Source organism: Rhipicephalus microplus, chromosome X (genome assembly GCF_043290135.1).
Source record: "Rhipicephalus microplus isolate Deutch F79 chromosome X, USDA_Rmic, whole genome shotgun sequence".
Taxonomy (NCBI): domain Eukaryota; kingdom Metazoa; phylum Arthropoda; class Arachnida; order Ixodida; family Ixodidae; genus Rhipicephalus; species Rhipicephalus microplus.
The window spans coordinates 138,985,151-139,008,468 of record NC_134710.1 but is presented as its reverse complement, the minus strand read 5'-3'; the positions used below and the strand labels follow the sequence as shown (position 1 = coordinate 139,008,468).

General features: G+C 49.5%; 1 protein-coding gene and 21 non-coding genes across 23 annotated transcripts; all 22 read left to right on the top strand.

Annotated features, from left to right (window-relative positions):
• The first annotated feature begins 517 nt into the window (after positions 1-517).
• On the top strand, positions 518-636 carry LOC142777672 (5S ribosomal RNA). The gene has a single exon (XR_012888308.1). It is a non-coding gene; the product is annotated as a 5S ribosomal RNA (ribosomal RNA).
• A 712-nt stretch (positions 637-1,348) lies between these two features.
• On the top strand, positions 1,349-1,467 carry LOC142777689 (5S ribosomal RNA). The gene has a single exon (XR_012888326.1). It is a non-coding gene; the product is annotated as a 5S ribosomal RNA (ribosomal RNA).
• Positions 1,468-2,155: 688 nt separating this feature from the next.
• LOC142777693 (5S ribosomal RNA) lies at positions 2,156-2,273 on the top strand. The gene has a single exon (XR_012888330.1). It is a non-coding gene; the product is annotated as a 5S ribosomal RNA (ribosomal RNA).
• A 943-nt stretch (positions 2,274-3,216) lies between these two features.
• LOC142777657 (5S ribosomal RNA) lies at positions 3,217-3,335 on the top strand. Its single transcript, XR_012888293.1, has one exon. It is a non-coding gene; the product is annotated as a 5S ribosomal RNA (ribosomal RNA).
• A 690-nt stretch (positions 3,336-4,025) lies between these two features.
• LOC142777690 (5S ribosomal RNA) lies at positions 4,026-4,144 on the top strand. Its single transcript, XR_012888327.1, has one exon. It is a non-coding gene; the product is annotated as a 5S ribosomal RNA (ribosomal RNA).
• Positions 4,145-4,834: 690 nt separating this feature from the next.
• On the top strand, positions 4,835-4,953 carry LOC142777702 (5S ribosomal RNA). Its single transcript, XR_012888339.1, has one exon. It is a non-coding gene; the product is annotated as a 5S ribosomal RNA (ribosomal RNA).
• A 694-nt stretch (positions 4,954-5,647) lies between these two features.
• LOC142777671 (5S ribosomal RNA) lies at positions 5,648-5,766 on the top strand. Its single transcript, XR_012888307.1, has one exon. It is a non-coding gene; the product is annotated as a 5S ribosomal RNA (ribosomal RNA).
• Positions 5,767-6,477: 711 nt separating this feature from the next.
• On the top strand, positions 6,478-6,596 carry LOC142777688 (5S ribosomal RNA). Its single transcript, XR_012888325.1, has one exon. It is a non-coding gene; the product is annotated as a 5S ribosomal RNA (ribosomal RNA).
• Positions 6,597-7,284: 688 nt separating this feature from the next.
• LOC142777656 (5S ribosomal RNA) lies at positions 7,285-7,403 on the top strand. Its single transcript, XR_012888292.1, has one exon. It is a non-coding gene; the product is annotated as a 5S ribosomal RNA (ribosomal RNA).
• Positions 7,404-8,095: 692 nt separating this feature from the next.
• Positions 8,096-8,213, top strand: LOC142777692 (5S ribosomal RNA). The gene has a single exon (XR_012888329.1). It is a non-coding gene; the product is annotated as a 5S ribosomal RNA (ribosomal RNA).
• A 943-nt stretch (positions 8,214-9,156) lies between these two features.
• LOC142777700 (5S ribosomal RNA) lies at positions 9,157-9,275 on the top strand. Its single transcript, XR_012888337.1, has one exon. It is a non-coding gene; the product is annotated as a 5S ribosomal RNA (ribosomal RNA).
• Positions 9,276-9,968: 693 nt separating this feature from the next.
• LOC142777699 (5S ribosomal RNA) lies at positions 9,969-10,087 on the top strand. The gene has a single exon (XR_012888336.1). It is a non-coding gene; the product is annotated as a 5S ribosomal RNA (ribosomal RNA).
• A 690-nt stretch (positions 10,088-10,777) lies between these two features.
• LOC142777695 (5S ribosomal RNA) lies at positions 10,778-10,896 on the top strand. Its single transcript, XR_012888332.1, has one exon. It is a non-coding gene; the product is annotated as a 5S ribosomal RNA (ribosomal RNA).
• A 692-nt stretch (positions 10,897-11,588) lies between these two features.
• Positions 11,589-11,707, top strand: LOC142777679 (5S ribosomal RNA). Its single transcript, XR_012888315.1, has one exon. It is a non-coding gene; the product is annotated as a 5S ribosomal RNA (ribosomal RNA).
• Positions 11,708-12,398: 691 nt separating this feature from the next.
• Positions 12,399-12,516, top strand: LOC142777691 (5S ribosomal RNA). The gene has a single exon (XR_012888328.1). It is a non-coding gene; the product is annotated as a 5S ribosomal RNA (ribosomal RNA).
• Positions 12,517-13,459: 943 nt separating this feature from the next.
• Positions 13,460-13,578, top strand: LOC142777698 (5S ribosomal RNA). The gene has a single exon (XR_012888335.1). It is a non-coding gene; the product is annotated as a 5S ribosomal RNA (ribosomal RNA).
• Positions 13,579-14,271: 693 nt separating this feature from the next.
• Positions 14,272-14,390, top strand: LOC142777697 (5S ribosomal RNA). The gene has a single exon (XR_012888334.1). It is a non-coding gene; the product is annotated as a 5S ribosomal RNA (ribosomal RNA).
• Positions 14,391-15,081: 691 nt separating this feature from the next.
• LOC142777694 (5S ribosomal RNA) lies at positions 15,082-15,200 on the top strand. Its single transcript, XR_012888331.1, has one exon. It is a non-coding gene; the product is annotated as a 5S ribosomal RNA (ribosomal RNA).
• A 692-nt stretch (positions 15,201-15,892) lies between these two features.
• LOC142777678 (5S ribosomal RNA) lies at positions 15,893-16,011 on the top strand. The gene has a single exon (XR_012888314.1). It is a non-coding gene; the product is annotated as a 5S ribosomal RNA (ribosomal RNA).
• Positions 16,012-16,702: 691 nt separating this feature from the next.
• LOC142777633 (5S ribosomal RNA) lies at positions 16,703-16,821 on the top strand. Its single transcript, XR_012888269.1, has one exon. It is a non-coding gene; the product is annotated as a 5S ribosomal RNA (ribosomal RNA).
• A 692-nt stretch (positions 16,822-17,513) lies between these two features.
• Positions 17,514-17,632, top strand: LOC142777705 (5S ribosomal RNA). Its single transcript, XR_012888342.1, has one exon. It is a non-coding gene; the product is annotated as a 5S ribosomal RNA (ribosomal RNA).
• Positions 17,633-17,776: 144 nt separating this feature from the next.
• LOC142775791 (uncharacterized) lies at positions 17,777-22,969 on the top strand. 2 transcript variants are annotated; one of them, XM_075877864.1, is made up of 2 exons: positions 17,777-21,726; positions 21,893-22,969. In XM_075877864.1, exon 1 carries the CDS (start codon positions 18,787-18,789, stop codon positions 19,795-19,797), a length of 1,011 nt encoding a protein of 336 aa, XP_075733979.1. In that variant the 5' UTR covers positions 17,777-18,786; the 3' UTR covers positions 19,798-21,726; positions 21,893-22,969. The 2 variants fall into 2 exon arrangements, with proteins under 2 accessions (XP_075733979.1, XP_075733978.1); XM_075877863.1 differs by having other exon boundaries at positions 19,199-21,726; positions 21,893-22,936.
• The last annotated feature ends 349 nt before the right edge of the window (positions 22,970-23,318 follow it).

Sequence of the window (23,318 nt, the reverse complement as noted above, 5' to 3'; positions counted from 1 at the left end):
CCAGTGCGCGTGACAGTCTACTTTTTTTCAACCTCCCTTTATCTTTTATTTTATATTTGTTCAAAGAAGGAACAGGGTGGGGGGGGGGGGGGAGGCGTGACTTGCGGGTCAGCATCCGAGTGCCTTAGCCACGAGACCACCGTGGCAGGTCACAATAGCATTATTGGGCATTTTAATATTCCTGCTTTATGTCGGTACCTCGTGTGCCACTCAGTTATAAAAGCTGACGCAACAGACGTTTGTTAAGTTACAGAAAATGACTTACGAGCATTGCCGGTGGCGGCGGCCTGCAATTGCACACAGAGCTGTGCGTGAACGTTGGTGCGCCCGTGCCGGTGGGCCCGAGCGAAGGAACAGAGTAAGCTCTCTGCCTGAGAACAACAGACATTATTGTCACGTACCTTCGAAGTTTTCTACCAGGATAATATAACGCGCTGCATAAGCCGTTAACTGTAACTTGGAAAGATAGAAATCGCCTGTAGTTCGTTATAGGTTGTTTTGTGAAACGTATATTTTCGCCATCGGCCATACCATGCTGAATGCGCCGGTTCTCGTCCGATCACCGAAGCTAAGCAGCATTGGGCTCGGTCAGTACTTGGGAGGCAGACCACCTGGGAACTCCGAGTGCTGATGGCACCTTCTTTTAGTTTTCGAAATTTCTCTTTTTCATTTTTTCATTGCATAGAAGGAACGTAGGGAGAAGGAGAGAGTTGTTTAATTTTGCGACGTGTTTGGTTGCCCGTATCAATCGCGCACATGACCATACGTATATAGGCAATCAAAATTTGATTCGTGCACACATGTGTTTAAATGTTGCACCCAGTGCGCGTGACATACTGTATTTTTTTTCAACCTCCCTTTATCTTTTATTCTTTTATTTTATTTTTGTTCAAAGAAGGAACAGGGCGGGGGGGGAGGGGGGGGGGCGTGACTTGCGGGTCAGCATCTGAGTGCCTTAGCCACGAGACCACCGTGGCAGGTCACAATAGCATTAATGGTCATTCCAATATTCCTGCTTTATTTCGGTCCCTCGTGTGCCACTCAGTTATAAAAGCCGACGCAACAGACGTTTGTTAAGTTACAGAAAATGACTTACGAGCATGGCCGGTGGCGGCGGCCCGCACTTGCACACAGAGCTGTGCGTGAACGTTGGTGCGCCCGTGCTGGTGCGCCCCAGCGAAGCAACAGAGCAAGCTCTCTGCCGGAGAACAACAGACATTATTGTCACGTACCTTCGAAGTTTTCTACCAGGATAATATAACACGCTGCATAAGCCGTTAACTGTAACTTGGAAAGATAGAAATCGCCTGTAGTTCGTTATAGGTTGTGTTGTGAAACGTATATTTTCGCCATCGGCCATACCATGCTGAATGCGCCGGTTCTCGTCCGATCACCGAAGCTAAGCAGCATTGGGCTCGGTCAGTACTTAAGAGGTAGACCACCTGGGAACACCGAGTGCTGATGGCATCTTCTTTTAGTTTTCGAAATTTCTCTTTTTTATTGCAGAGAAGGAACGTAGGGAGAAGGAGAGAGTTGTTTAATTTTGCGACGTGTTTGGTTGCCCGTATCAATCGCGCGCATGACCTTACGTATATAGGCAATCAAAATTTGATTCGTGCGCACATGTGTTTAAATGTGGCACCCAGTGCGCGCGACATACTCTATTTTTTTTAAACCTGCCTTTACCCTTTGTTTTATTTTTGTTCAAAGAAGGAACAGGGCGGGGGGGGGGGGGCGTGACTTGCGGGTCAGCATCTGAGTGCCTTAGCCACGAGACCACCGTGGCAGGTCACAATAGCATTAATGGGCATTCCAATATTCCTGCTTTATGTCGGTCCCTCGTGTGCCACTCAGTTATAAAAGCCGACGCAACAGACGTTTGTTAAGTTACAGAAAATGACTTACGAGCATGGCCGGTGGCGGCGGCCCGCAATTGCACACAGAGCTGTGCGTGAACGTTGGTGCGCCCGTGCTGGTGCGCCCCAGCGAAGGAACAGAGCAAGCTCTCTGCCGGAGAACAAGACATTATTGTCACGTACCTTCGAAGTTTTCTACCAGGATAATATAACACGCTGCATAAGCCGTTAACTGTAACTTGGAAAGATAGAAATCGCCTGTAGTTCATTATAGGTTGTGTTGTAAAACGTAGATTTTCGCCATCGGCCATACCATGCTGAATGCGCCGGTTCTCGTCCGATCACCGAAGCTAAGCAGCATTGGCCTCGGTCAGTACTTGGAGGGAGACCACTTGGGAACACCGAGTGCTGATGGCATCTTCTTTTAGTTTTCGAAATTTCTCTTTTTTATTGCAGAGATGATTGATTTGTGGGGTTTAACGTCCCAAAACCACCATATGATTATGAGAGACAACGTAGTGGAGGGCTCCGGAAATTTCGACCACCTGGGGTGCTTTAACGTGCACCCAAATCTGAGCACACGGGCCTACAACATTTCCGCCTCCATCGGAAATGCAGCCGCCGCAGCCGGGATTCGAACCCGCGACCAGCGGGTCAGCAGCCGAGTACCTTAGCCACTAGACCACTGCGGCGGGGCTTTTATTGCAGAGAAGGAACGTAGGGAGAAGGAGAGAGTTGTTTAATTTTGCGACGTGTTTGGTTGCCCGTATCAATCGCGCACATGACCATATGTATATAGGCAATCAAAATTTGATTCGTGCGCACATGTGTTTAAATGTGGCACCTAGTGCGCGTGACATACTCTATTTTTTTTTCAACCTGCCTTTACCCTTTGTTTTATTTTTGTTCAAAGAAGGAACAGGGCGGGGGGGGGGGGGGGCGTGACTTGCGGGTCAGCATCTGAGTGCCTTAGCCACGAGACCACCGTGGCAGGTCACAATAGCATTAATGGGCATTCCAATATTCCTGCTTTATGTCGGTCCCTCGTGTGCCACTCAGTTATAAAAGCCGACGCAACAGACGTTTGTTAAGTTACAGAAAATGACTTACGAGCATGGCCGGTGGCGGCGGCCCGCAATTGCACACAGAGCTGTGCGTGAACGTTGGTGCGCCCGTGCTGGTGCGCCCCAGCGAAGGAACAGAGCAAGCTCTCTGCCGGAGAACAAGACATTATTGTCACGTACCTTCGAAGTTTTCTACCAGGATAATATAACACGCTGCATAAGCCGTTAACTGTAACTTGTAAAGATAGAAATCGCCTGTAGTTCGTTATAGGTTGTTTTGTGAAACGTATATTTTCGCCATCGGCCATACCATGCTGAATGCGCCGGTTCTCGTCCGATCACCGAAGCTAAGCAGCATTGGGCTCGGTCAGTACTTAAGAGGGAGACCACCTGGGAACACCGAGTGCTGATGGCATCTTCTTTTAGTTTTCGAAATTTCTCTTTTTTATTGCAGAGAAGAAACGTAGGGAGAAGGAGAGAGTTGTTTAATTTTGCGACGTGTTTGGTTGCCCGTATCAATCGCGCACATGACCATACGTATATAGGAAATCAAAATTTGATTCGTTCGCGCATGTGTTTAATTGTTGCACCCAGTGCGCGTGACATACTCTATTTTTTTTCAACCTCCCTTTATCTTTTATTTTATTTTTGTTCAAAGAAGGAACAGGGCGGGGGGGGGGGGGCGTGACTTGCGGGTCAGCATCCGAGTGCCTTTGCCACGAGACCACCGTGGCAGGTTACAATAGCATTAATGGGCATTCCAATATTCCTGCTTTATGTCGGTCCCTCGTGTGCCACTCAGTTATAAAAGCCGACGCAACAGACGTTTGTTAAGTTACAGAAAATGACTTACGAGCATGGCCGGTGGCGGCAGCCCGCAATTGCCCACAGAGCTGTGCGTGAACGTTGGTGCGCCCGTGCTGGTGCGCCCCAGCGAAGGAACAGAGCAAGCTGTCTGCCGGAGAACAACAGACATTATTGTCACGTACCTTCGAAGTTTTCTAACAGGATAATATAACACGCTGCATAAGCCGTTAACTGTAACTTGGAAAGATAGAATTCACCTGTAGTTCGTTATAGGTTGTGTTGTAAAACGTAGATTTTCGCCATCGGCCATACCATGCTGAATGCGCCGGTTCTCGTCCGATCACCGAAGCTAAGCAGCATTGGGCTCGGTCAGTACTTGGGAGGGAGAACACCTGGGAACACCGAGTGCTGATGGCATCTTGTTTTAGTTTTCGAAATTTCTCTTTTTTATTGCAGAGGAGGAACGTAGAGAGAAGGAGAGAGTTGTTTAATTTTGTGACGTGTTTGGTTGCCCGTATCAATCGCGCACATGACCATACGTATATAGGCAATCAAAATTTGATTCGTGTGCACATGTGTTTAATTTTGCACCCAGTGCGCGTGACATATTCTATTTTTTTTTCAACCTCCCTTTATTTTTTATTTTATTTTTGTTCAAAGAGGGAACAGGGCGGGGGGGGGGGGGCGTGACTTGCGGGTCAGCATCCGAGTGCCTTAGCCACGAGACCACCGTGGCAGGTCACAATAGCATTAATGGGCATTCCAATATTCCTGCTTTATATCGGTCCCTCGTGTGCCACTCAGTTATAAAAGCCGACGCAACAGACGTTTGTTAAGTTACAGAAAATGACTTACGAGCATGGCCGGTGGCGGCGGCCCGCAATTGCACACAGAGCTGTGCGTGAACGTTGGTGCGCCCGTGCTGGTGCGCCCCAGCGAAGGAACAGAGCAAGCTCTCTGCCGGAGAACAACAGACATTATTGTCACGTACCTTCGAAGTTTTCTACCAGGATAATATAACACGCTGCATAAGCCGTTAACTGTAACTTGGAAAGATAGAAATCGCCTGTAGTTCGTTATAGGTTGTGTTGTAAAACGTAGATTTTCGCCATCGGCCATACCATGCTGAATGCGCCGGTTCTCGTCCAATCACCGAAGCTAAGCAGCATTGGGCTCGGTCAGTACTTAAGAGGGAGACCACCTGGGAACACCGAGTGCTGATGGCATCTTCTTTTAGTTTTTGAAATTTCTCTTTTTTATTGCAGAGAAGAAACGTAGGGAGAAGGAGAGAGTTGTTTAATTTTGCGACGTGTTTGGTTGCCCGTATCAATCGCGCACATGACCTTACGTATATAGGAAATCAAAATTTGATTCGTGCGCACATGTGTTTAAATGTTGCAGCCAGTGCGGGTGACATACTCTATTTTTCTTCAACCTCCCTTTATCTTTTATTTTATTTTTGTTCAAAGAAGGAGCAGGGCGGGGGGGGGGGGGGAAGCGTGACTTGCGGGTCAGCATCCGAGTGCCTTAGCCACGAGACCACCGTGGCAGGTCACAATAGCATTATTGGGCATTCCAATATTCCTGCTTTATGTCGGTCCCTCGTGTGCCACTCAGTTATAAAAGCCGACGCAACAGACGTTTGTTAAGTTACAGAAAATGACTTACGAGCATGGCCGGTGGCGGCAGCCCGCAATTGCCCACAGAGCTGTGCGTGAACGTTGGTGCGCCCGTGCTGGTGCGCCCCAGCGAAGGAACAGAGCAAGCTGTCTGCCGGAGAACAACAGACATTATTGTCACGTACCTTCGAAGTTTTCTACCAGGATAATATAACGCGCTGCATAAGCCGTTAACTGTAACTTGGAAAGATAGAAATCGCCTGTAGTTCGTTATAGGTTGTTTTGTGAAACGTATATTTTCGCCATCGGCCATACCATGCTGAATGCGCCGGTTCTCGTCCGATCACCGAAGCTAAGCAGCATTGGGCTCGGTCAGTACTTGGGAGGCAGACCACCTGGGAACTCCGAGTGCTGATGGCACCTTCTTTTAGTTTTCGAAATTTCTCTTTTTCATTTTTTCATTGCATAGAAGGAACGTAGGGAGAAGGAGAGAGTTGTTTAATTTTGCGACGTGTTTGGTTGCCCGTATCAATCGCGCGCATGACCATACGTATATAGGCAATCAAAATTTGATTCGTGCACACATGTGTTTAAATGTTGCACCCAGTGCGCGTGACATACTGTATTTTTTTTCAACGTCCCTTTATCTTTTATTCTTTTATTTTATTTTTGTTCAAAGAAGGAACAGGGCGGGGGGGGAGGGGGGGGGCGTGACTTGCGGGTCAGCATCTGAGTGCCTTAGCCACGAGACCACCGTGGCAGGTCACAATAGCATTAATGGTCATTCCAATATTCCTGCTTTATGTCGGTCCCTCGTGTGCCACTCAGTTATAAAAGCCGACGCAACAGACGTTTGTTAAGTTATAGAAAATGACTTACGAGCATGGCCGGTGGCGGTAGCCCGCAATTGCACACAGAGCTGTGCGTGAGCGTTGGTGCACCCGTGCTGGTGCGCCCCAGCGAAGCAACAGAGCAAGCTCTCTGCCGGAGAACAACAGACATTATTGTCACGTACCTTCGAAGTTTTCTACCAGGATAATATAACACGCTGCATAAGCCGTTAACTGTAACTTGGAAAGATAGAAATCGCCTGTAGTTCGTTATAGGTTGTGTTGTGAAACGTATATTTTCGCCATCGGCCATACCATGCTGAATGCGCCGGTTCTCGTCCGATCACCGAAGCTAAGCAGCATTGGGCTCGGTCAGTACTTAAGAGGTAGACCACCTGGGAACACCGAGTGCTGATGGCATCTTCTTTTAGTTTTCGAAATTTCTCTTTTTTATTGCAGAGAAGGAACGTAGGGAGAAGGAGAGAGTTGTTTAATTTTGCGACGTGTTTGGTTGCCCGTATCAATCGCGCGCATGACCTTACGTATATAGGCAATCAAAATTTGATTCGTGCGCACATGTGTTTAAATGTGGCACCCAGTGCGCGTGACATACTCTATTTTTTTTCAACCTGCCTTTACCCTTTGTTTTATTTTTGTTCAAAGAAGGAACAGGGCGGGGGGGGGGGGGCGTGACTTGCGGGTCAGCATCTGAGTGCCTTAGCCACGAGACCACCGTGGCAGGTCACAATAGCATTAATGGGCATTCCAATATTCCTGCTTTATGTCGGTCCCTCGTGTGCCACTCAGTTATAAAGGCCGACGCAACAGACGTTTGTTAAGTTACAGAAAATGACTTACGAGCATGGCCGGTGGCGGCGGCCCGCAATTGCACACAGAGCTGTGCGTGAACGTTGGTGCGCCCGTGCTGGTGCGCCCCAGCGAAGGAACAGAGCAAGCTCTCTGCCGGAGAACAAGACATTATTGTCACGTACCTTCGAAGTTTTCTACCAGGATAATATAACACGCTGCATAAGCCGTTAACTGTAACTTGTAAAGATAGAAATCGCCTGTAGTTCGTTATAGGTTGTTTTGTGAAACGTATATTTTCGCCATCGGCCATACCATGCTGAATGCGCCGGTTCTCGTCCGATCACCGAAGCTAAGCAGCATTGGGCTCGGTCAGTACTTAAGAGGGAGACCACCTGGGAACACCGAGTGCTGATGGCATCTTCTTTTAGTTTTCGAAATTTCTCTTTTTTATTGCAGAGAAGAAACGTAGGGAGAAGGAGAGAGTTGTTTAATTTTGCGACGTGTTTGGTTGCCCGTATCAATCGCGCACATGACCATACGTATATAGGAAATCAAAATTTGATTCGTTCGCGCATGTGTTTAATTGTTGCACCCAGTGCGCGTGACATACTCTATTTTTTTTCAACCTCCCTTTATCTTTTATTTTATTTTTGTTCAAAGAAGGTACAGGGCGGGGGGGGGGGGGGGCGTGACTTGCGGGTCAGCATCCGAGTGCCTTTGCCACGAGACCACCGTGGCAGGTTACAATAGCATTAATGGGCATTCCAATATTCCTGCTTTATGTCGGTCCCTCGTGTGCCACTCGGTTATAAATGCCGACGCAACAGACGTTTGTTAAGTTACAGAAAATGACTTACGAGCATGGCCGGTGGCGGCGGCCCGCAATTGCACACAGAGCTGTGCGTGAACGTTGGTGCGCCCATGCTGGTGCGCACCAGCGAAGGAACAGAGCAAGCTCTCTGCCGGAGAACAACAGACATTATTGTCAGGTACCTTCCAAGTTTTCTACCAGGATAATATAACACGCTGCATAAGCCGTTAACTGTAACTTGAAAAGATAGAAATCGCCTGTAGTTCATTATAGGTTGTGTTGTAAAACGTAGATTTTCGCCATCGGCCATACCATGCTGAATGCGCCGGTTCTCGTCCGATCACCGAAGCTAAGCAGCATTGGCCTCGGTCAGTACTTGGAGGGAGACCACTTGGGAACACCGAGTGCTGATGGCATCTTCTTTTAGTTTTCGAAATTTCTCTTTTTTATTGCAGAGATGATTGATTTGTGGGGTTTAACGTCCCAAAACCACCATATGATTATGAGAGACAACGTAGTGGAGGGCTCCGGAAATTTCGACCACCTGGGGTGCTTTAACGTGCACCCAAATCTGAGCACACGGGCCTACAACATTTCCGCCTCCATCGGAAATGCAGCCGCCGCAGCCGGGATTCGAACCCGCGACCAGCGGGTCAGCAGCCGAGTACCTTAGCCACTAGACCACTGCGGCGGGGCTTTTATTGCAGAGAAGGAACGTAGGGAGAAGGAGAGAGTTGTTTAATTTTGCGACGTGTTTGGTTGCCCGTATCAATCGCGCACATGACCATATGTATATAGGCAATCAAAATTTGATTCGTGCAAACATGTGTTTAAAAGTTGCACCCAGTGCGCGTGACATACTCTATTTTTTTTCAACCTCCCTTTATCTTTTATTTTATTTTTGTTCAAAAAAGGAACAGGGCGGGGGGGAGGGGGGCATGACTTGCGGGTCAGCATCCGAGTGCCTTAGCCAGGAGACCACCGTGGCAGGTCACAATAGCATTAATGGGCATTCCAATATTCCTGCTTTATGTCGGTCCCTCGTGTGCCACTCAGTTATAAAAGCCGACGCAACAGACGTTTGTTAAGTTACAGAAAATGACTTACGAGCATGGCCGGTGGCGGCAGCCCGCAATTGCCCACAGAGCTGTCCGTGAACGTTGGTGCGCCCGTGCTGGTGCGCCCCAGCGAAGGAACAGAGCAAGCTGTCTGCCGGAGAACAACAGACATTATTGTCACGTACCTTCGAAGTTTTCTAACAGGATAATATAACACGCTGCATAAGCCGTTAACTGTAACTTGGAAAGATAGAATTCACCTGTAGTTCGTTATAGGTTGTGTTGTAAAACGTAGATTTTCGCCATCGGCCATACCATGCTGAATGCGCCGGTTCTCGTCCGATCACCGAAGCTAAGCAGCATTGGGCTCGGTCAGTACTTGGGAGGGAGAACACCTGAGAACACCGAGTGCTGATGGCATCTTCTTTTAGTTTTCGAAATTTCTCTTTTTTATTGCAGAGGAGGAACGTAGGGAGAAGGAGAGAGTTGTTTAATTTTGTGACGTGTTTGGTTGCCCGTATCAATCGCGCACATGACCATACGTATATAGGCAATCAAACATTGATTCGTGCGCACATGTGTTTAAATGTTGCACCCAGTGCACGTGACATACTCTATTTTTTTTCAACCTCCCTTTATCTTTTATTTTATTTTTGTTCAAAGAAGGAACAGGGCGGGGGGGGGGGGGGGCGTGACTTGCGGGTCAGCATCCGAGTGCCTTAGCCACGAGACCACCGTGGCAGGTCACAATAGCATTAATGGGCATTCCAATATTCCTGCTTTATGTCGGTCCCTCGTGTGCCACTCAGTTATAAAAGCCGACGCAACAGACGTTTGTTAAGTTACAGAAAATGACTTACGAGCATGGCTGGTGGCGGCGGCCCGCAATTGCACACAGAGCTGTGCGTGAACGTTGGTGCGCCCGTGCTGGTGCGCCCCAGCGAAGGAACAGAGCAAGCTGTCTGCCGGAGAACAACAGACATATATTGTCACGTACCTTCGAAGTTTTCTACCAGGATAATATAACACGCTGCATAAGCCGTTAACTGTAACTTGGAAAGATAGAATTCACCTGTAGTTCGTTATAGGTTGTGTTGTAAAACGTAGATTTTCGCCATCGGCCATACCATGCTGAATGCGCCGGTTCTCGTCCGATCACCGAAGCTAAGCAGCATTGGGCTCGGTCAGTACTTGGGAGGGAGAACACCTGAGAACACCGAGTGCTGATGGCATCTTCTTTTAGTTTTCGAAATTTCTCTTTTTTATTGCAGAGGAGGAACGTAGGGAGAAGGAGAGAGTTGTTTAATTTTGTGACGTGTTTGGTTGCCCGTATCAATCGCGCACATGACCATACGTATATAGGCAATCAAAATTTGATTCGTGTTCACATGTGTTTAAATGTTGCACCCAGTGCGCGTGACATATTCTATTTTTTCTTCAACCTCACTTTATTTTTTTTATTTTTGTTCAAAGAGGGAACAGGGCGGGGGGGGGGGGGGGCGTGACTTGCGGGTGAGCATCCGAGTGCCTTAGCCACGAGACCACCGTGGCAGGTCACAATAGCATTAATGGGCATTCCAATATTCCTGCTTTATGTCGGTCCCTCGTGTGCCACTCAGTTATAAAAGCCGACGCAACAGACGTTTGTTAAGTTACAGAAAATGACTTACAAGCATGGCAGGTGGCGGCGGCCCGCAATTGCCCACAGAGCTGTGCGTGAACGTTGGTGCGCCCGTGCTGGTGCGCCCCAGCGAAGGAACAGAGCAAGCTGTCTGCCGAAGAACAACAGACATTATTGTCACGTACCTTCGAAGTTTTCTACCAGGATAATATAACACGCTGCATAAGCCGTTAACTGTAACTTGGTATGATAGAAATCGCCTGTAGTTCGTTATAGGTTGTGTTGTAAAACGTATATTTTCGCCATCGGCCATACCATGCTGAATGCGCCGGTTCTCGTCCGATCACCGAAGCTAAGCAGCATTGGTCTCGGTCAGTACTTAAGAGGGAGACCACCTGGGAACACCGAGTGCTGATGGCATCTTCTTTTAGTTTTCGAAATTTCTCTTTTTTATTGCAGAGAAGGAACGTAGGGAGAAGGAGAGAGTTGTTTAATTTTGCGACGTGTTTGGTTGCCCGTATCAATCGCGCACATGACCATACGTATATAGGCAATCAAAATTTGATTCGTGTGCACATGTGTTTAAATGTTGCACCCAGTGCGCGTGACATACTCCTTTTTTTTTCAACCTCCCTTTATCTTTTATTTTATTTCTGTTCAAAGAAGGAACAGGGCGGGGGGGGGGGGGGGGCGTGACTTGCGGGTCAGCATCCGAGTGCCTTAGCCACGAGACCACCGTGGCAGGTCACAATAGCATTAATGGGCATTCCAATATTCCTGCTTTATGTCGGTCCCTCGTGTGCCACTCAGTTATAAAAGCCGACGCAACAGACGTTTGTTAACTTACAGAAAATGACTTACGAGCATGGCCGGTGGCGGCGGCCCGCAATTGCACACAGAGCTGTGCGTGAAAGTTGGTGCGCCCGTGCTGGTGCGCCCCAGCGAAGGAACAGAGCAAGCTCTCTGCCGGAGAACAACAGACATTATTGTCCCGTACCTTCGAAGTTTTCTACCAGGATAATATACACGCCGCATAAGCCGTTAACTGTAACTTGGAAAGATAGAAATCGCCTGTAGTTCGTTATAGGTTGTGTTGTAAAACGTAGATTTTCGCCATCGGCCATACCATGCTGAATGCGCCGGTTCTCGTCCGATCACCGAAGCTACGCAGCATTGGGCTCGGTCAGTACTTGGGAGGGAGACCACCTGGGAACACCGAGTGCTGATGGCATCTTCTTTTAGTTTTCGAAATTTCTCTTTTTTATTGCAGAGAAGGAACGTAGAGAGAAGGAGAGAGTTGTTTAATTTTGCGACGTGTTTGGTTGCCCGTATCAATCGCGCACATGACCATACGTAAATAGGCAATCAAAATTTGATTTGTGCGCACATGTGTTTAAATGTTGCACCCAGTGCGCGTGACATACTCTATTTTTTTTCAACCTCCCATTATCTTTTATTTTATTTTTGTTCAAAGAAGGAACAGGGCGGGGGGAGGGGGGGCGTGACTTGTGGGTCAGCACCCGAGTGCCTTAGCCACGAGACCACCGTGGCAGGTCACAATAGCATAATTGGGCATTCCAATATTCCTGCTTTATGTCGGTCCCTCGTGTGCCACTCAGTTTTAAAAGCCGACGCCACAGACGTTTGTTAAGTTACAGAAAATGACTTACGAGCATGGCCGGTGGCGGCAGCCCGCAATTGCACACAGAGCTGTGCGTGAACGTTGGTGCGCCCGTGCTGGTGCGCCCCAGGGAAGGAACAGAGCAAGCTCTCTGCCGGAGAACAACAGACATTATTGTCAGGTACCTTCCAAGTTTTCTACCAGGATAATATAACACGCTGCATAAGCCGTTAACTGTAACTTGAAAAGATAGAAATCGCCTGTAGTTCATTATAGGTTGTGTTGTAAAACGTAGATTTTCGCCATCGGCCATACCATGCTGAATGCGCCGGTTCTCGTCCGATCACCGAAGCTAAGCAGCATTGGCCTCGGTCAGTACTTGGAGGGAGACCACTTGGGAACACCGAGTGCTGATGGCATCTTCTTTTAGTTTTCGAAATTTCTCTTTTTTATTGCAGAGATGATTGATTTGTGGGGTTTAACGTCCCAAAACCACCATATGATTATGAGAGACAACGTAGTGGAGGGCTCCGGAAATTTCGACCACCTGGGGTGCTTTAACGTGCACCCAAATCTGAGCACACGGGCCTACAACATTTCCGCCTCCATCGGAAATGCAGCCGCCGCAGCCGGGATTCGAACCCGCGACCAGCGGGTCAGCAGCCGAGTACCTTAGCCACTAGACCACTGCGGCGGGGCTTTTATTGCAGAGAAGGAACGTAGGGAGAAGGAGAGAGTTGTTTAATTTTGCGACGTGTTTGGTTGCCCGTATCAATCGCGCACATGACCATATGTATATAGGCAATCAAAATTTGATTCGTGCAAACATGTGTTTAAAAGTTGCACCCAGTGCGCGTGACATACTCTATTTTTTTTCAACCTCCCTTTATCTTTTATTTTATTTTTGTTCAAAAAAGGAACAGGGCGGGGGGGAGGGGGGCATGACTTGCGGGTCAGCATCCGAGTGCCTTAGCCAGGAGACCACCGTGGCAGGTCACAATAGCATTAATGGGCATTCCAATATTCCTGCTTTATGTCGGTCCCTCGTGTGCCACTCAGTTATAAAAGCCGACGCAACAGACGTTTGTTAAGTTACAGAAAATGACTTACGAGCATGGCCGGTGGCGGCAGCCCGCAATTGCCCACAGAGCTGTCCGTGAACGTTGGTGCGCCCGTGCTGGTGCGCCCCAGCGAAGGAACAGAGCAAGCTGTCTGCCGGAGAACAACAGACATTATTGTCACGTACCTTCGAAGTTTTCTAACAGGATAATATAACACGCTGCATAAGCCGTTAACTGTAACTTGGAAAGATAGAATTCACCTGTAGTTCGTTATAGGTTGTGTTGTAAAACGTAGATTTTCGCCATCGGCCATACCATGCTGAATGCGCCGGTTCTCGTCCGATCACCGAAGCTAAGCAGCATTGGGCTCGGTCAGTACTTGGGAGGGAGAACACCTGAGAACACCGAGTGCTGATGGCATCTTCTTTTAGTTTTCGAAATTTCTCTTTTTTATTGCAGAGGAGGAACGTAGGGAGAAGGAGAGAGTTGTTTAATTTTGTGACGTGTTTGGTTGCCCGTATCAATCGCGCACATGACCATACGTATATAGGCAATCAAACATTGATTCGTGCGCACATGTGTTTAAATGTTGCACCCAGTGCACGTGACATACTCTATTTTTTTTCAACCTCCCTTTATCTTTTATTTTATTTTTGTTCAAAGAAGGAACAGGGCGGGGGGGGGGGGGGGCGTGACTTGCGGGTCAGCATCCGAGTGCCTTAGCCACGAGACCACCGTGGCAGGTCACAATAGCATTAATGGGCATTCCAATATTCCTGCTTTATGTCGGTCCCTCGTGTGCCACTCAGTTATAAAAGCCGACGCAACAGACGTTTGTTAAGTTACAGAAAATGACTTACGAGCATGGCTGGTGGCGGCGGCCCGCAATTGCACACAGAGCTGTGCGTGAACGTTGGTGCGCCCGTGCTGGTGCGCCCCAGCGAAGGAACAGAGCAAGCTGTCTGCCGGAGAACAACAGACATATATTGTCACGTACCTTCGAAGTTTTCTACCAGGATAATATAACACGCTGCATAAGCCGTTAACTGTAACTTGGAAAGATAGAATTCACCTGTAGTTCGTTATAGGTTGTGTTGTAAAACGTAGATTTTCGCCATCGGCCATACCATGCTGAATGCGCCGGTTCTCGTCCGATCACCGAAGCTAAGCAGCATTGGGCTCGGTCAGTACTTGGGAGGGAGAACACCTGAGAACACCGAGTGCTGATGGCATCTTCTTTTAGTTTTCGAAATTTCTCTTTTTTATTGCAGAGGAGGAACGTAGGGAGAAGGAGAGAGTTGTTTAATTTTGTGACGTGTTTGGTTGCCCGTATCAATCGCGCACATGACCATACGTATATAGGCAATCAAAATTTGATTCGTGTTCACATGTGTTTAAATGTTGCACCCAGTGCGCGTGACATATTCTATTTTTTCTTCAACCTCACTTTATTTTTTTTATTTTTGTTCAAAGAGGGAACAGGGCGGGGGGGGGGGGGGGGCGTGACTTGCGGGTGAGCATCCGAGTGCCTTAGCCACGAGACCACCGTGGCAGGTCACAATAGCATTAATGGGCATTCCAATATTCCTGCTTTATGTCGGTCCCTCGTGTGCCACTCAGTTATAAAAGCCGACGCAACAGACGTTTGTTAAGTTACAGAAAATGACTTACAAGCATGGCAGGTGGCGGCGGCCCGCAATTGCCCACAGAGCTGTGCGTGAACGTTGGTGCGCCCGTGCTGGTGCGCCCCAGCGAAGGAACAGAGCAAGCTGTCTGCCGAAGAACAACAGACATTATTGTCACGTACCTTCGAAGTTTTCTACCAGGATAATATAACACGCTGCATAAGCCGTTAACTGTAACTTGGTATGATAGAAATCGCCTGTAGTTCGTTATAGGTTGTGTTGTAAAACGTATATTTTCGCCATCGGCCATACCATGCTGAATGCGCCGGTTCTCGTCCGATCACCGAAGCTAAGCAGCATTGGTCTCGGTCAGTACTTAAGAGGGAGACCACCTGGGAACACCGAGTGCTGATGGCATCTTCTTTTAGTTTTCGAAATTTCTCTTTTTTATTGCAGAGAAGGAACGTAGGGAGAAGGAGAGAGTTGTTTAATTTTGCGACGTGTTTGGTTGCCCGTATCAATCGCGCACATGACCATACGTATATAGGCAATCAAAATTTGATTCGTGTGCACATGTGTTTAAATGTTGCACCCAGTGCGCGTGACATACTCCTTTTTTTTTCAACCTCCCTTTATCTTTTATTTTATTTCTGTTCAAAGAAGGAACAGGGCGGGGGGGGGGGGGGGGCGTGACTTGCGGGTCAGCATCCGAGTGCCTTAGCCACGAGACCACCGTGGCAGGTCACAATAGCATTAATGGGCATTCCAATATTCCTGCTTTATGTCGGTCCCTCGTGTGCCACTCAGTTATAAAAGCCGACGCAACAGACGTTTGTTAACTTACAGAAAATGACTTACGAGCATGGCCGGTGGCGGCGGCCCGCAATTGCACACAGAGCTGTGCGTGAAAGTTGGTGCGCCCGTGCTGGTGCGCCCCAGCGAAGGAACAGAGCAAGCTCTCTGCCGGAGAACAACAGACATTATTGTCCCGTACCTTCGAAGTTTTCTACCAGGATAATATACACGCCGCATAAGCCGTTAACTGTAACTTGGAAAGATAGAAATCGCCTGTAGTTCGTTATAGGTTGTGTTGTAAAACGTAGATTTTCGCCATCGGCCATACCATGCTGAATGCGCCGGTTCTCGTCCGATCACCGAAGCTACGCAGCATTGGGCTCGGTCAGTACTTGGGAGGGAGACCACCTGGGAACACCGAGTGCTGATGGCATCTTCTTTTAGTTTTCGAAATTTCTCTTTTTTATTGCAGAGAAGGAACGTAGAGAGAAGGAGAGAGTTGTTTAATTTTGCGACGTGTTTGGTTGCCCGTATCAATCGCGCACATGACCATACGTAAATAGGCAATCAAAATTTGATTTGTGCGCACATGTGTTTAAATGTTGCACCCAGTGCGCGTGACATACTCTATTTTTTTTCAACCTCCCATTATCTTTTATTTTATTTTTGTTCAAAGAAGGAACAGGGCGGGGGGAGGGGGGGCGTGACTTGTGGGTCAGCACCCGAGTGCCTTAGCCACGAGACCACCGTGGCAGGTCACAATAGCATAATTGGGCATTCCAATATTCCTGCTTTATGTCGGTCCCTCGTGTGCCACTCAGTTTTAAAAGCCGACGCCACAGACGTTTGTTAAGTTACAGAAAATGACTTACGAGCATGGCCGGTGGCGGCAGCCCGCAATTGCACACAGAGCTGTGCGTGAACGTTGGTGCGCCCGTGCTGGTGCGCCCCAGGGAAGGAACAGAGCAAGCTCTCTGCCGGAGAACAACAGACATTATTGTCACGTACCTTCGAAGTTTTCTACCAGGATAATATAACACGCTGCATAAGCCGTTAACTGTAACTTGGAAAGATAGAAATCGCCTGTAGTTCGTTATAGGTTGTGTTGTAAAACGTATATTTTCGCCATCGGCCATACCATGCTGAATGCGCCGGTTCTCGTCCGATCACCGAAGCTAAGCAGCATTGGGCTCGGTCAGTACTTGGGAGGGAGACCACCTGGGAACACCGAGTGCTGATGGCATCTTCTTTTAGTTTTCGAAATTTCTCTTTTTTTATTGCAGAGAAGGAACGTAGGGAGAAGGAGAGAGTTGTTTAATTTGGCGACGTGTTTGGTTGCCCGTATCAATCGCGCACATGACCATACGTATATAGGCAATCAAAATTTGATTCGTGCGCACATGTGTTTAAATGTTGCGGCCAGTGCGCGTGACATACTCTATTTTTTCTCAACTTCCCATTATCTTTTATTTTATTTTTGTTCAAAGAAGGAACAGGGCGGGGGGAGGGGGGGCGTGACTTGCGGGTCAGCACCCGAGTGCCTTAGCCGCGAGACCACCGTGGCAGGTCACAATAGCATAATTGGGCATTCCAATATTCCTGCTATATGTCGGTCCCTCGTGTGCCACTCAGTTATAAAAGCCGACGCCACAGACGTTTGTTAGGTTACAGAAAATGACTTACGAGCATGGCCGGTGGCGGCGGCCCGCAATTGCACACAGAGCTGTGCGTGAACGTTGGTGCGCCCGTGCTGGTGCGCCCCAGCGAAGGAACAGAGCAAGCTCTCTGCCGGAGAACAACAGACATTATTGTCACGTACCTTCGAAGTTTTCTACCAGGATAATATAACACGCTGCATAAGCCGTTAACTGTAACTTGTAAAGATAGAAATCCCCTGTAGTTGGTTATAGGTTGTGTTGTAAAACGTAGATTTTAGCCATCGGCCATACCATGCTGAATGCGCTGGTTCTCGTCCGATCACCGAAGCTGAGCAGCATTGGGCTCGGTCAGTACTTGGGAGGGAGACCACCTGGGAACACCGAGTGCTGGTGGCATCTTCTTTTAGTTTTCGAAATTTCTCTTTTTTATTGCAGAGAAAGAACGTAGGGAGAAGGAGAGAGTTGTTTAATTTTGCGACGTGTTTGGTGGCCCATATATATCGCGCACATGACCATACGTATATAGTGTTATGCCAGCGAGTCCTCGTCAAACGACCGTGCCTCTGAAAAAGGCAATCTGGGTCAAGGCCAGCCCGCCGTCTGCCCGACGCGAACATCTCAACGGCGTGAACACGCGCGGCGGCTCTCTCGCCCACGTGCATTGAGTCATCGGCGCACGTGACAGCGAGCCGGCGTTCTCGTGCCTGGTGGTCTGACGCATGGCGCGGCGACCCCCATTGGCGGAATCTGCCCGGACGACCAGCGGCGCTTCTGATTGGACCTGTTGGTTGGACCCGGTGTAAATAAAAGAAGCCCTGCGGCGCGTCGCGATCGGCAGTCCTAGAGAGAGGAGTCCCCATGTCGGAGGGCCGACATGTGTGTGAGTCAGCGGTCTTAGGCGAAGGGCTGACCTATGTGTTAGAGAAGAGAGCTCGGCTCTTCGAGTCTCTGCCGGCCCCAGTGCCGAAATTGTAACGCCTCTGTATATATGCTGTACATAAACCTTGTTTAACTCACCGTCGTCTCGTCCGCTCGTCTCCTCAGCTCTGCGCAGAAGCAGTCGCGAGCTGAGAAACATACGCTACCAAACGGCTGGTGACCTTCCCGGCGGAGTTGAAAGCAGTGGCGCCTCCGGGGCCGTGTTGGCGTCGCCGTCTTTCGCAACAGTGGTGGCTTCGGCGGGATCGGTCCGCCGTTTCTCAACAGTGGTGGCAGCGGTGGGATTCGGAGGTGGCTTCTCAACAGTGGTTGGCAGCTGCGGGATCGGCCGGCGTCAGCGACATCGATGCGGTGAGTGCCTGATGTTTTCCCCTCAGTTCACCAGACTACTCTAGCTCAGGTTGTAGTAGTTTAGAGAAAGGGCTGTGTGAAGCATTGCAGTGAGCTTTGATCGTTTCAAGCCAAGTTGAAGTGCTTTGAAACCAAAGTTAATGCGGAGGTGGTAAACACGGGAGGGTGAAAAATTGCTTGCGCGTCTTGCTAGTAGGCTTATAGTGGGTACGGCAAGTAGATTCTTAACAGGGGCAAACAGCAAGAGGCTAGTGTGAACGATGGAGAACCTTAAAGTGAAGGAACTCATCGAAATTTGTGAGGAACTCGGCATTACTTTGGGCCGTGCGAAACGAAAGCAAGCGATCCTTGATATCATGAAGGATGAGGGAGTGTCGGCTGAGGAAGTCGATGAGGCCTGGGTGGATATTAAAGCACGCCGTGAGGAGGCTGAAAGGCGAGAAGTAGAAGCTCGCGAACGTGAGGAGGCTGAAAGGCGAGAAGCTCGTGAGGAAGCTGAAAGGCGCGAAGCTCGCGAAGAGGCTGAAAGGCGTGAAGCTCGCGAACGTGAAGAAGCTGAAAGGCGCGAAGCTCGCGAAGAAGCTGAAAGGCGCGAAGCTCGCGAACGTGAACAAGCTGAAAGGCGCGAAGCTCGCGAAGAAGCTGAAAGGCGCGAACGTCGCGAGGAGGCCGAGAGACAGGATCGCCTTGAGATGAAACGACTAGAATTGGCAATCCTACAGTGTTCGCAGGCGCCTAGCGCAGCTTCTCCGACGATTCAGGTCAGCGGTATTAGAATTCGGGATCAACTGCCACCGTTCGTAGTAGGCGAGGACATGGCGAAGTATCTCGTCAAGTTTGAACACGTCTGTGAGCGAAATGCTTTGGAGCAGTCTCTTTGGGCGCGGAACCTGCTAGCTCTTCTTCCCGGCGAAGTGTCCGACGCGATAACTTGCTTGTCGAGGGAAGCGTTTGAGAGCTATGACGACGTTAAGGAAGTGCTCTTGAGACGTTATAAGTTGTCACCCGAGGCTTTCAGGCAAAGGTTCCGGTATGCTAGAAAGGGGAATGAGTCACACGTTGACTTCGCGTTTCGTCTTAAAGCCGATTTGATTGAATGGCTCAAGGGCGAAGGTGTTTATGACGACCGCGATAAAGTGGTGGAATGCGTTGCATTGGAGCAATTCTACCGCTGCATCGAGGAGGATGTTAAACTTTGGCTGCAGGACAAACTTGGTGAAGTACAGCTAAACAAGGCAGCAGAGTTAGCTGAGGAGTATTATACTCGCTGAAAGTTGCATAGCAGGGCAGTGCGCGTTGAAAAGGATGAAAGAAAAGAGGGCTTTTCAAAGAAACCTGATCAACGGAAACCCGCTCCGCACCGTAATTTCAAAAGGGACCCGTCTCTTACGAAGGACACTGTAGGGGAAGGGCAAACAGAAGCGGAGAAATCGAGTGAGGTTTCTACCACACAGGCATTAGAACCGGAAAACAAACGGAAGCCGCTAATCTGCTACAACTGTAAAAAGGAAGGGCACATCGCGAGAAACTGTCAGGAAAAGTTTGCCTTCGCAACGATCCGAGAATCAGAAAAAAACATGCGGTTGTTGGAGCCGTATCTCCAAGAAATTAGGGTCAATGAGAAAACGTGCCGAGCACTTAGAGACTCAGCGGCAACCATGGACGTTGTCCATCCTTCATTGGTGTCTCCGGATGACTTCACAGGAGAATGCGCGTGGATCAGGCAAGTCGCCGAGGAGCAGAGTGTTCGCTTACCAATCGCCACCGTTGTCATTGAAGGCCCGTTCGGTAAGCTTTGCACCGAAGCGGCTGTGTCTGCCGCGCTGAATGGTCGTTTTTGTTATCTTTTCTCCAACAACTCGGAGCAGCTTCTCAAAGAGCAGGGCAAATCGTTCTTCCCCAACTTAGCGTGCATGGCTCTCACGCGATCGCAAGCGCGAAAGCTTGACTTGGTTCCATGCGGTGAACTCTCAAGTGACCTTGTCGGCGGGTCGACGGAACCCCAGAAAGGAAAGTTTCCGCATGAGTCATGTGAGCAGTCACGCGAGCGGCCCGTCGCCGAACCTAGCTGCGCGGTTTCCGGAGAAAGGGGAGACGACATGGCGCCATTGAGTCAGAGCGAGAGGGTTGCAACGCTCTCGCCTGTAGCGGAAAGTTGGAGCGAGCTGCCGAGAGTTGATCGAGAGACGCTCATTGGAGAGCAACGTGAGGATTTCTCGATTGAAGCGCTAGTGGAAAGCCAAATTGAAGCGCGAGTGGAAAGCCAGAAAAACGCGGCAAAAGTGCTGTCGAAGGAGCACTACGAGGAATCGGTGAAGAAGCGTGCTTTTGAAGTAGGGAGTCAGGTAATGCTGCTGCAGCCATCCAAAAGGAACAAGCTTGAGGTTGATTGGGAAGGGCCCGCCAAAGTATTATCGAAGCCTTGCGATACAACTTATGAAGTGAAATTAGGAAGGCGGCCGGACAAAATTTACAACTTGATGAAACCATGCGTTCAACATCAAGCGGTCGTAAATCAGCTGTTGAAGGCTTCAGAGGAAGAGGAAGCAGAAATTTTGAGTTCTAGTGAGGTAATCGAAGGGGGATCGAAAGTAATCCGGGAGCAGATAAACCTAGAGCCTAGCTTAAGTGAAGAAGGACCTGAGAAAGAGGACCTGAGAAAGATTGTTTCCGAGTTTGGGTATGTGTTGTCGGACCGTCCCGGAGACACGACGGTGATCGAACACGATATCGAGCTAAGCGGTGAGGAGTCAATCAGTAGCAAGCCGTATCGTTGTTCCCCTGTGCAACGTCGAAAGTGTGAGCCGCTCTTGGTGCCGCATAGGTATCGTCGCCTAAAAGTGGCCGGTTACTGAGGTGGAGCATGTTGCTCCACAGCGCAACTTTGACGTTCGCTAAAGAAAAAAAAAAGGGGGGGAAGGTAAACGCTAATGCAGGTGCATTGAGCAGTGCGTTCCAGCTAGTAACTTCTCAACCTTTCGGTTTCTGGCTGGCGATTCGGGGCAAAATTTTGACCTCATCACGACCTGGGCTGAGCGCTCTCGTTCAAAGTGATCTCAAGGGGCCAACTTTATGTGGTATTCTAATCCGTTACGTTGTTGTACGTGGAAAAAAAAATTGAGTTGTCATTTTAGGGGTCTTTTGTCCCACATGTGCCTCTTGATGTAGAGGGAACAAAATTCCGATAAACACGTAGATAGGTGATGAAGAACGTACAGCGCGAACACAAGACGGGAATACTAAAGAAGGGACACAGACAAGCGCTGTCTGTGTCCCTTCTTTAGTATTCCCGTCTTGTGTTCGCGCTGTACGTTCTTCATCATGCAATACCAACTAGCCCAAAGTTTCACTCTTCTACGTAGATAGGTATATGTTGTACTATACTTTGTCTGGTGTTCTGTCGGGTGACCGAGGGCACTTGCTTGTGTCGTGTGTTGTCTGTTGTCGAACCGTTCTTAGCAAGTTGCAGAACCATCGACAAGTGCTGAAACCGAAGATGGTCAGAAGAGACGAGTGAAGCTGGTCAGCAAGTTGTGGCGACAAGCCAGTGGGGCTGGGATCCGTCGTCAATGATGGGATGTGTTCCCGGAACAGTCTGGAGCTGTATTCTCCCCATGGCCCTGGAGGCGAACCTGGAGGGACCAGGCGAACGAGCGCACCTGACATCCGAGCCCCGTGGAAGCAGCTCGTCTTTCCGGTGCATTGTCTGGCGGCGGGGGTGCTGTTATGCCAGCGAGTCCTCGTCAAACGACCGTGCCTCTGAAAAAGGCAATCTGGGTCAAGGCCAGCCCGCCGTCTGCCCGACGCGAACATCTCAACGGCGTGAACACGCGCGGCGGCTCTCTCGCCCACGTGCATTGAGTCATCGGCGCACGTGACAGCGAGCCGGCGTTCTCGTGCCTGGTGGTCTGACGCATGGCGCGGCGACCCCCATTGGCGGAATCTGCCCGGACGACCAGCGGCGCTTCTGATTGGACCTGTTGGTTGGACCCGGTGTAAATAAAAGAAGCCCTGCGGCGCGTCGCGATCGGCAGTCCTAGAGAGAGGAGTCCCCATGTCGGAGGGCCGACATGTGTGTGCGTCAGCGGTCTTAGGCGAAGGGCTGACCTATGTGTTAGAGAAGAGAGCTCGGCTCTTCGAGTCTCTGCCGGCCCCAGTGCCGAAATTGTAACGCCTCTGTATATATGCTGTACATAAACCTTGTTTAACTCACCGTCGTCTCGTCCGCTCGTCTCCTCAGCTCTGCGCAGAAGCAGTCGCGAGCTGAGAAACATACGCTACCAAACGGCTGGTGACCTTCCCGGCGGAGTTGAAAGCAGTGGCGCCTCCGGGGCCGTGTTGGCGTCGCCGTCTTTCGCAACAGTGGTGGCTTCGGCGGGATCGGTCCGCCGTTTCTCAACAATAGGCAATCAAAGTTTGATTCGTGCGCACATGTGTTTAAATGTTGCACCCAGTGCGCGTGACATACTGTATTTTTTTTCAACCTCCCTTTATCTTTTATTCTTTTATTTCATTTTTGTTCAAAGAAGGAACAGGGCGGGGGGGGAGGGGGGGGCGTGACTTGCGGGTCAGCATCTGAGTGCCTTAGCCACGAGACCACCGTGGCAGGTCACAATAGCATTAATGGTCATTCCAATATTCCTGCTTTATGTCGGTCCCTCGTGTGCCACTCAGTTATAAAAGCCGACGCAACAGACGTTTGTTCAGTTACAGAAAATGACTTATGAGCATGGCCGGTGGCGGCGGCCCGCAATTGCACACAGAGCTGTGCGTGAACGTGGGTGCGCCCGTG

Excerpts from the sequence above, each read along its gene's own strand:
- LOC142775791 (XM_075877863.1), top strand. The coding sequence starts at position 20,104 with ATGCGGTTGTTGGAGCCGTATCTCCAAGAAATTAGGGTCAATGAGAAA.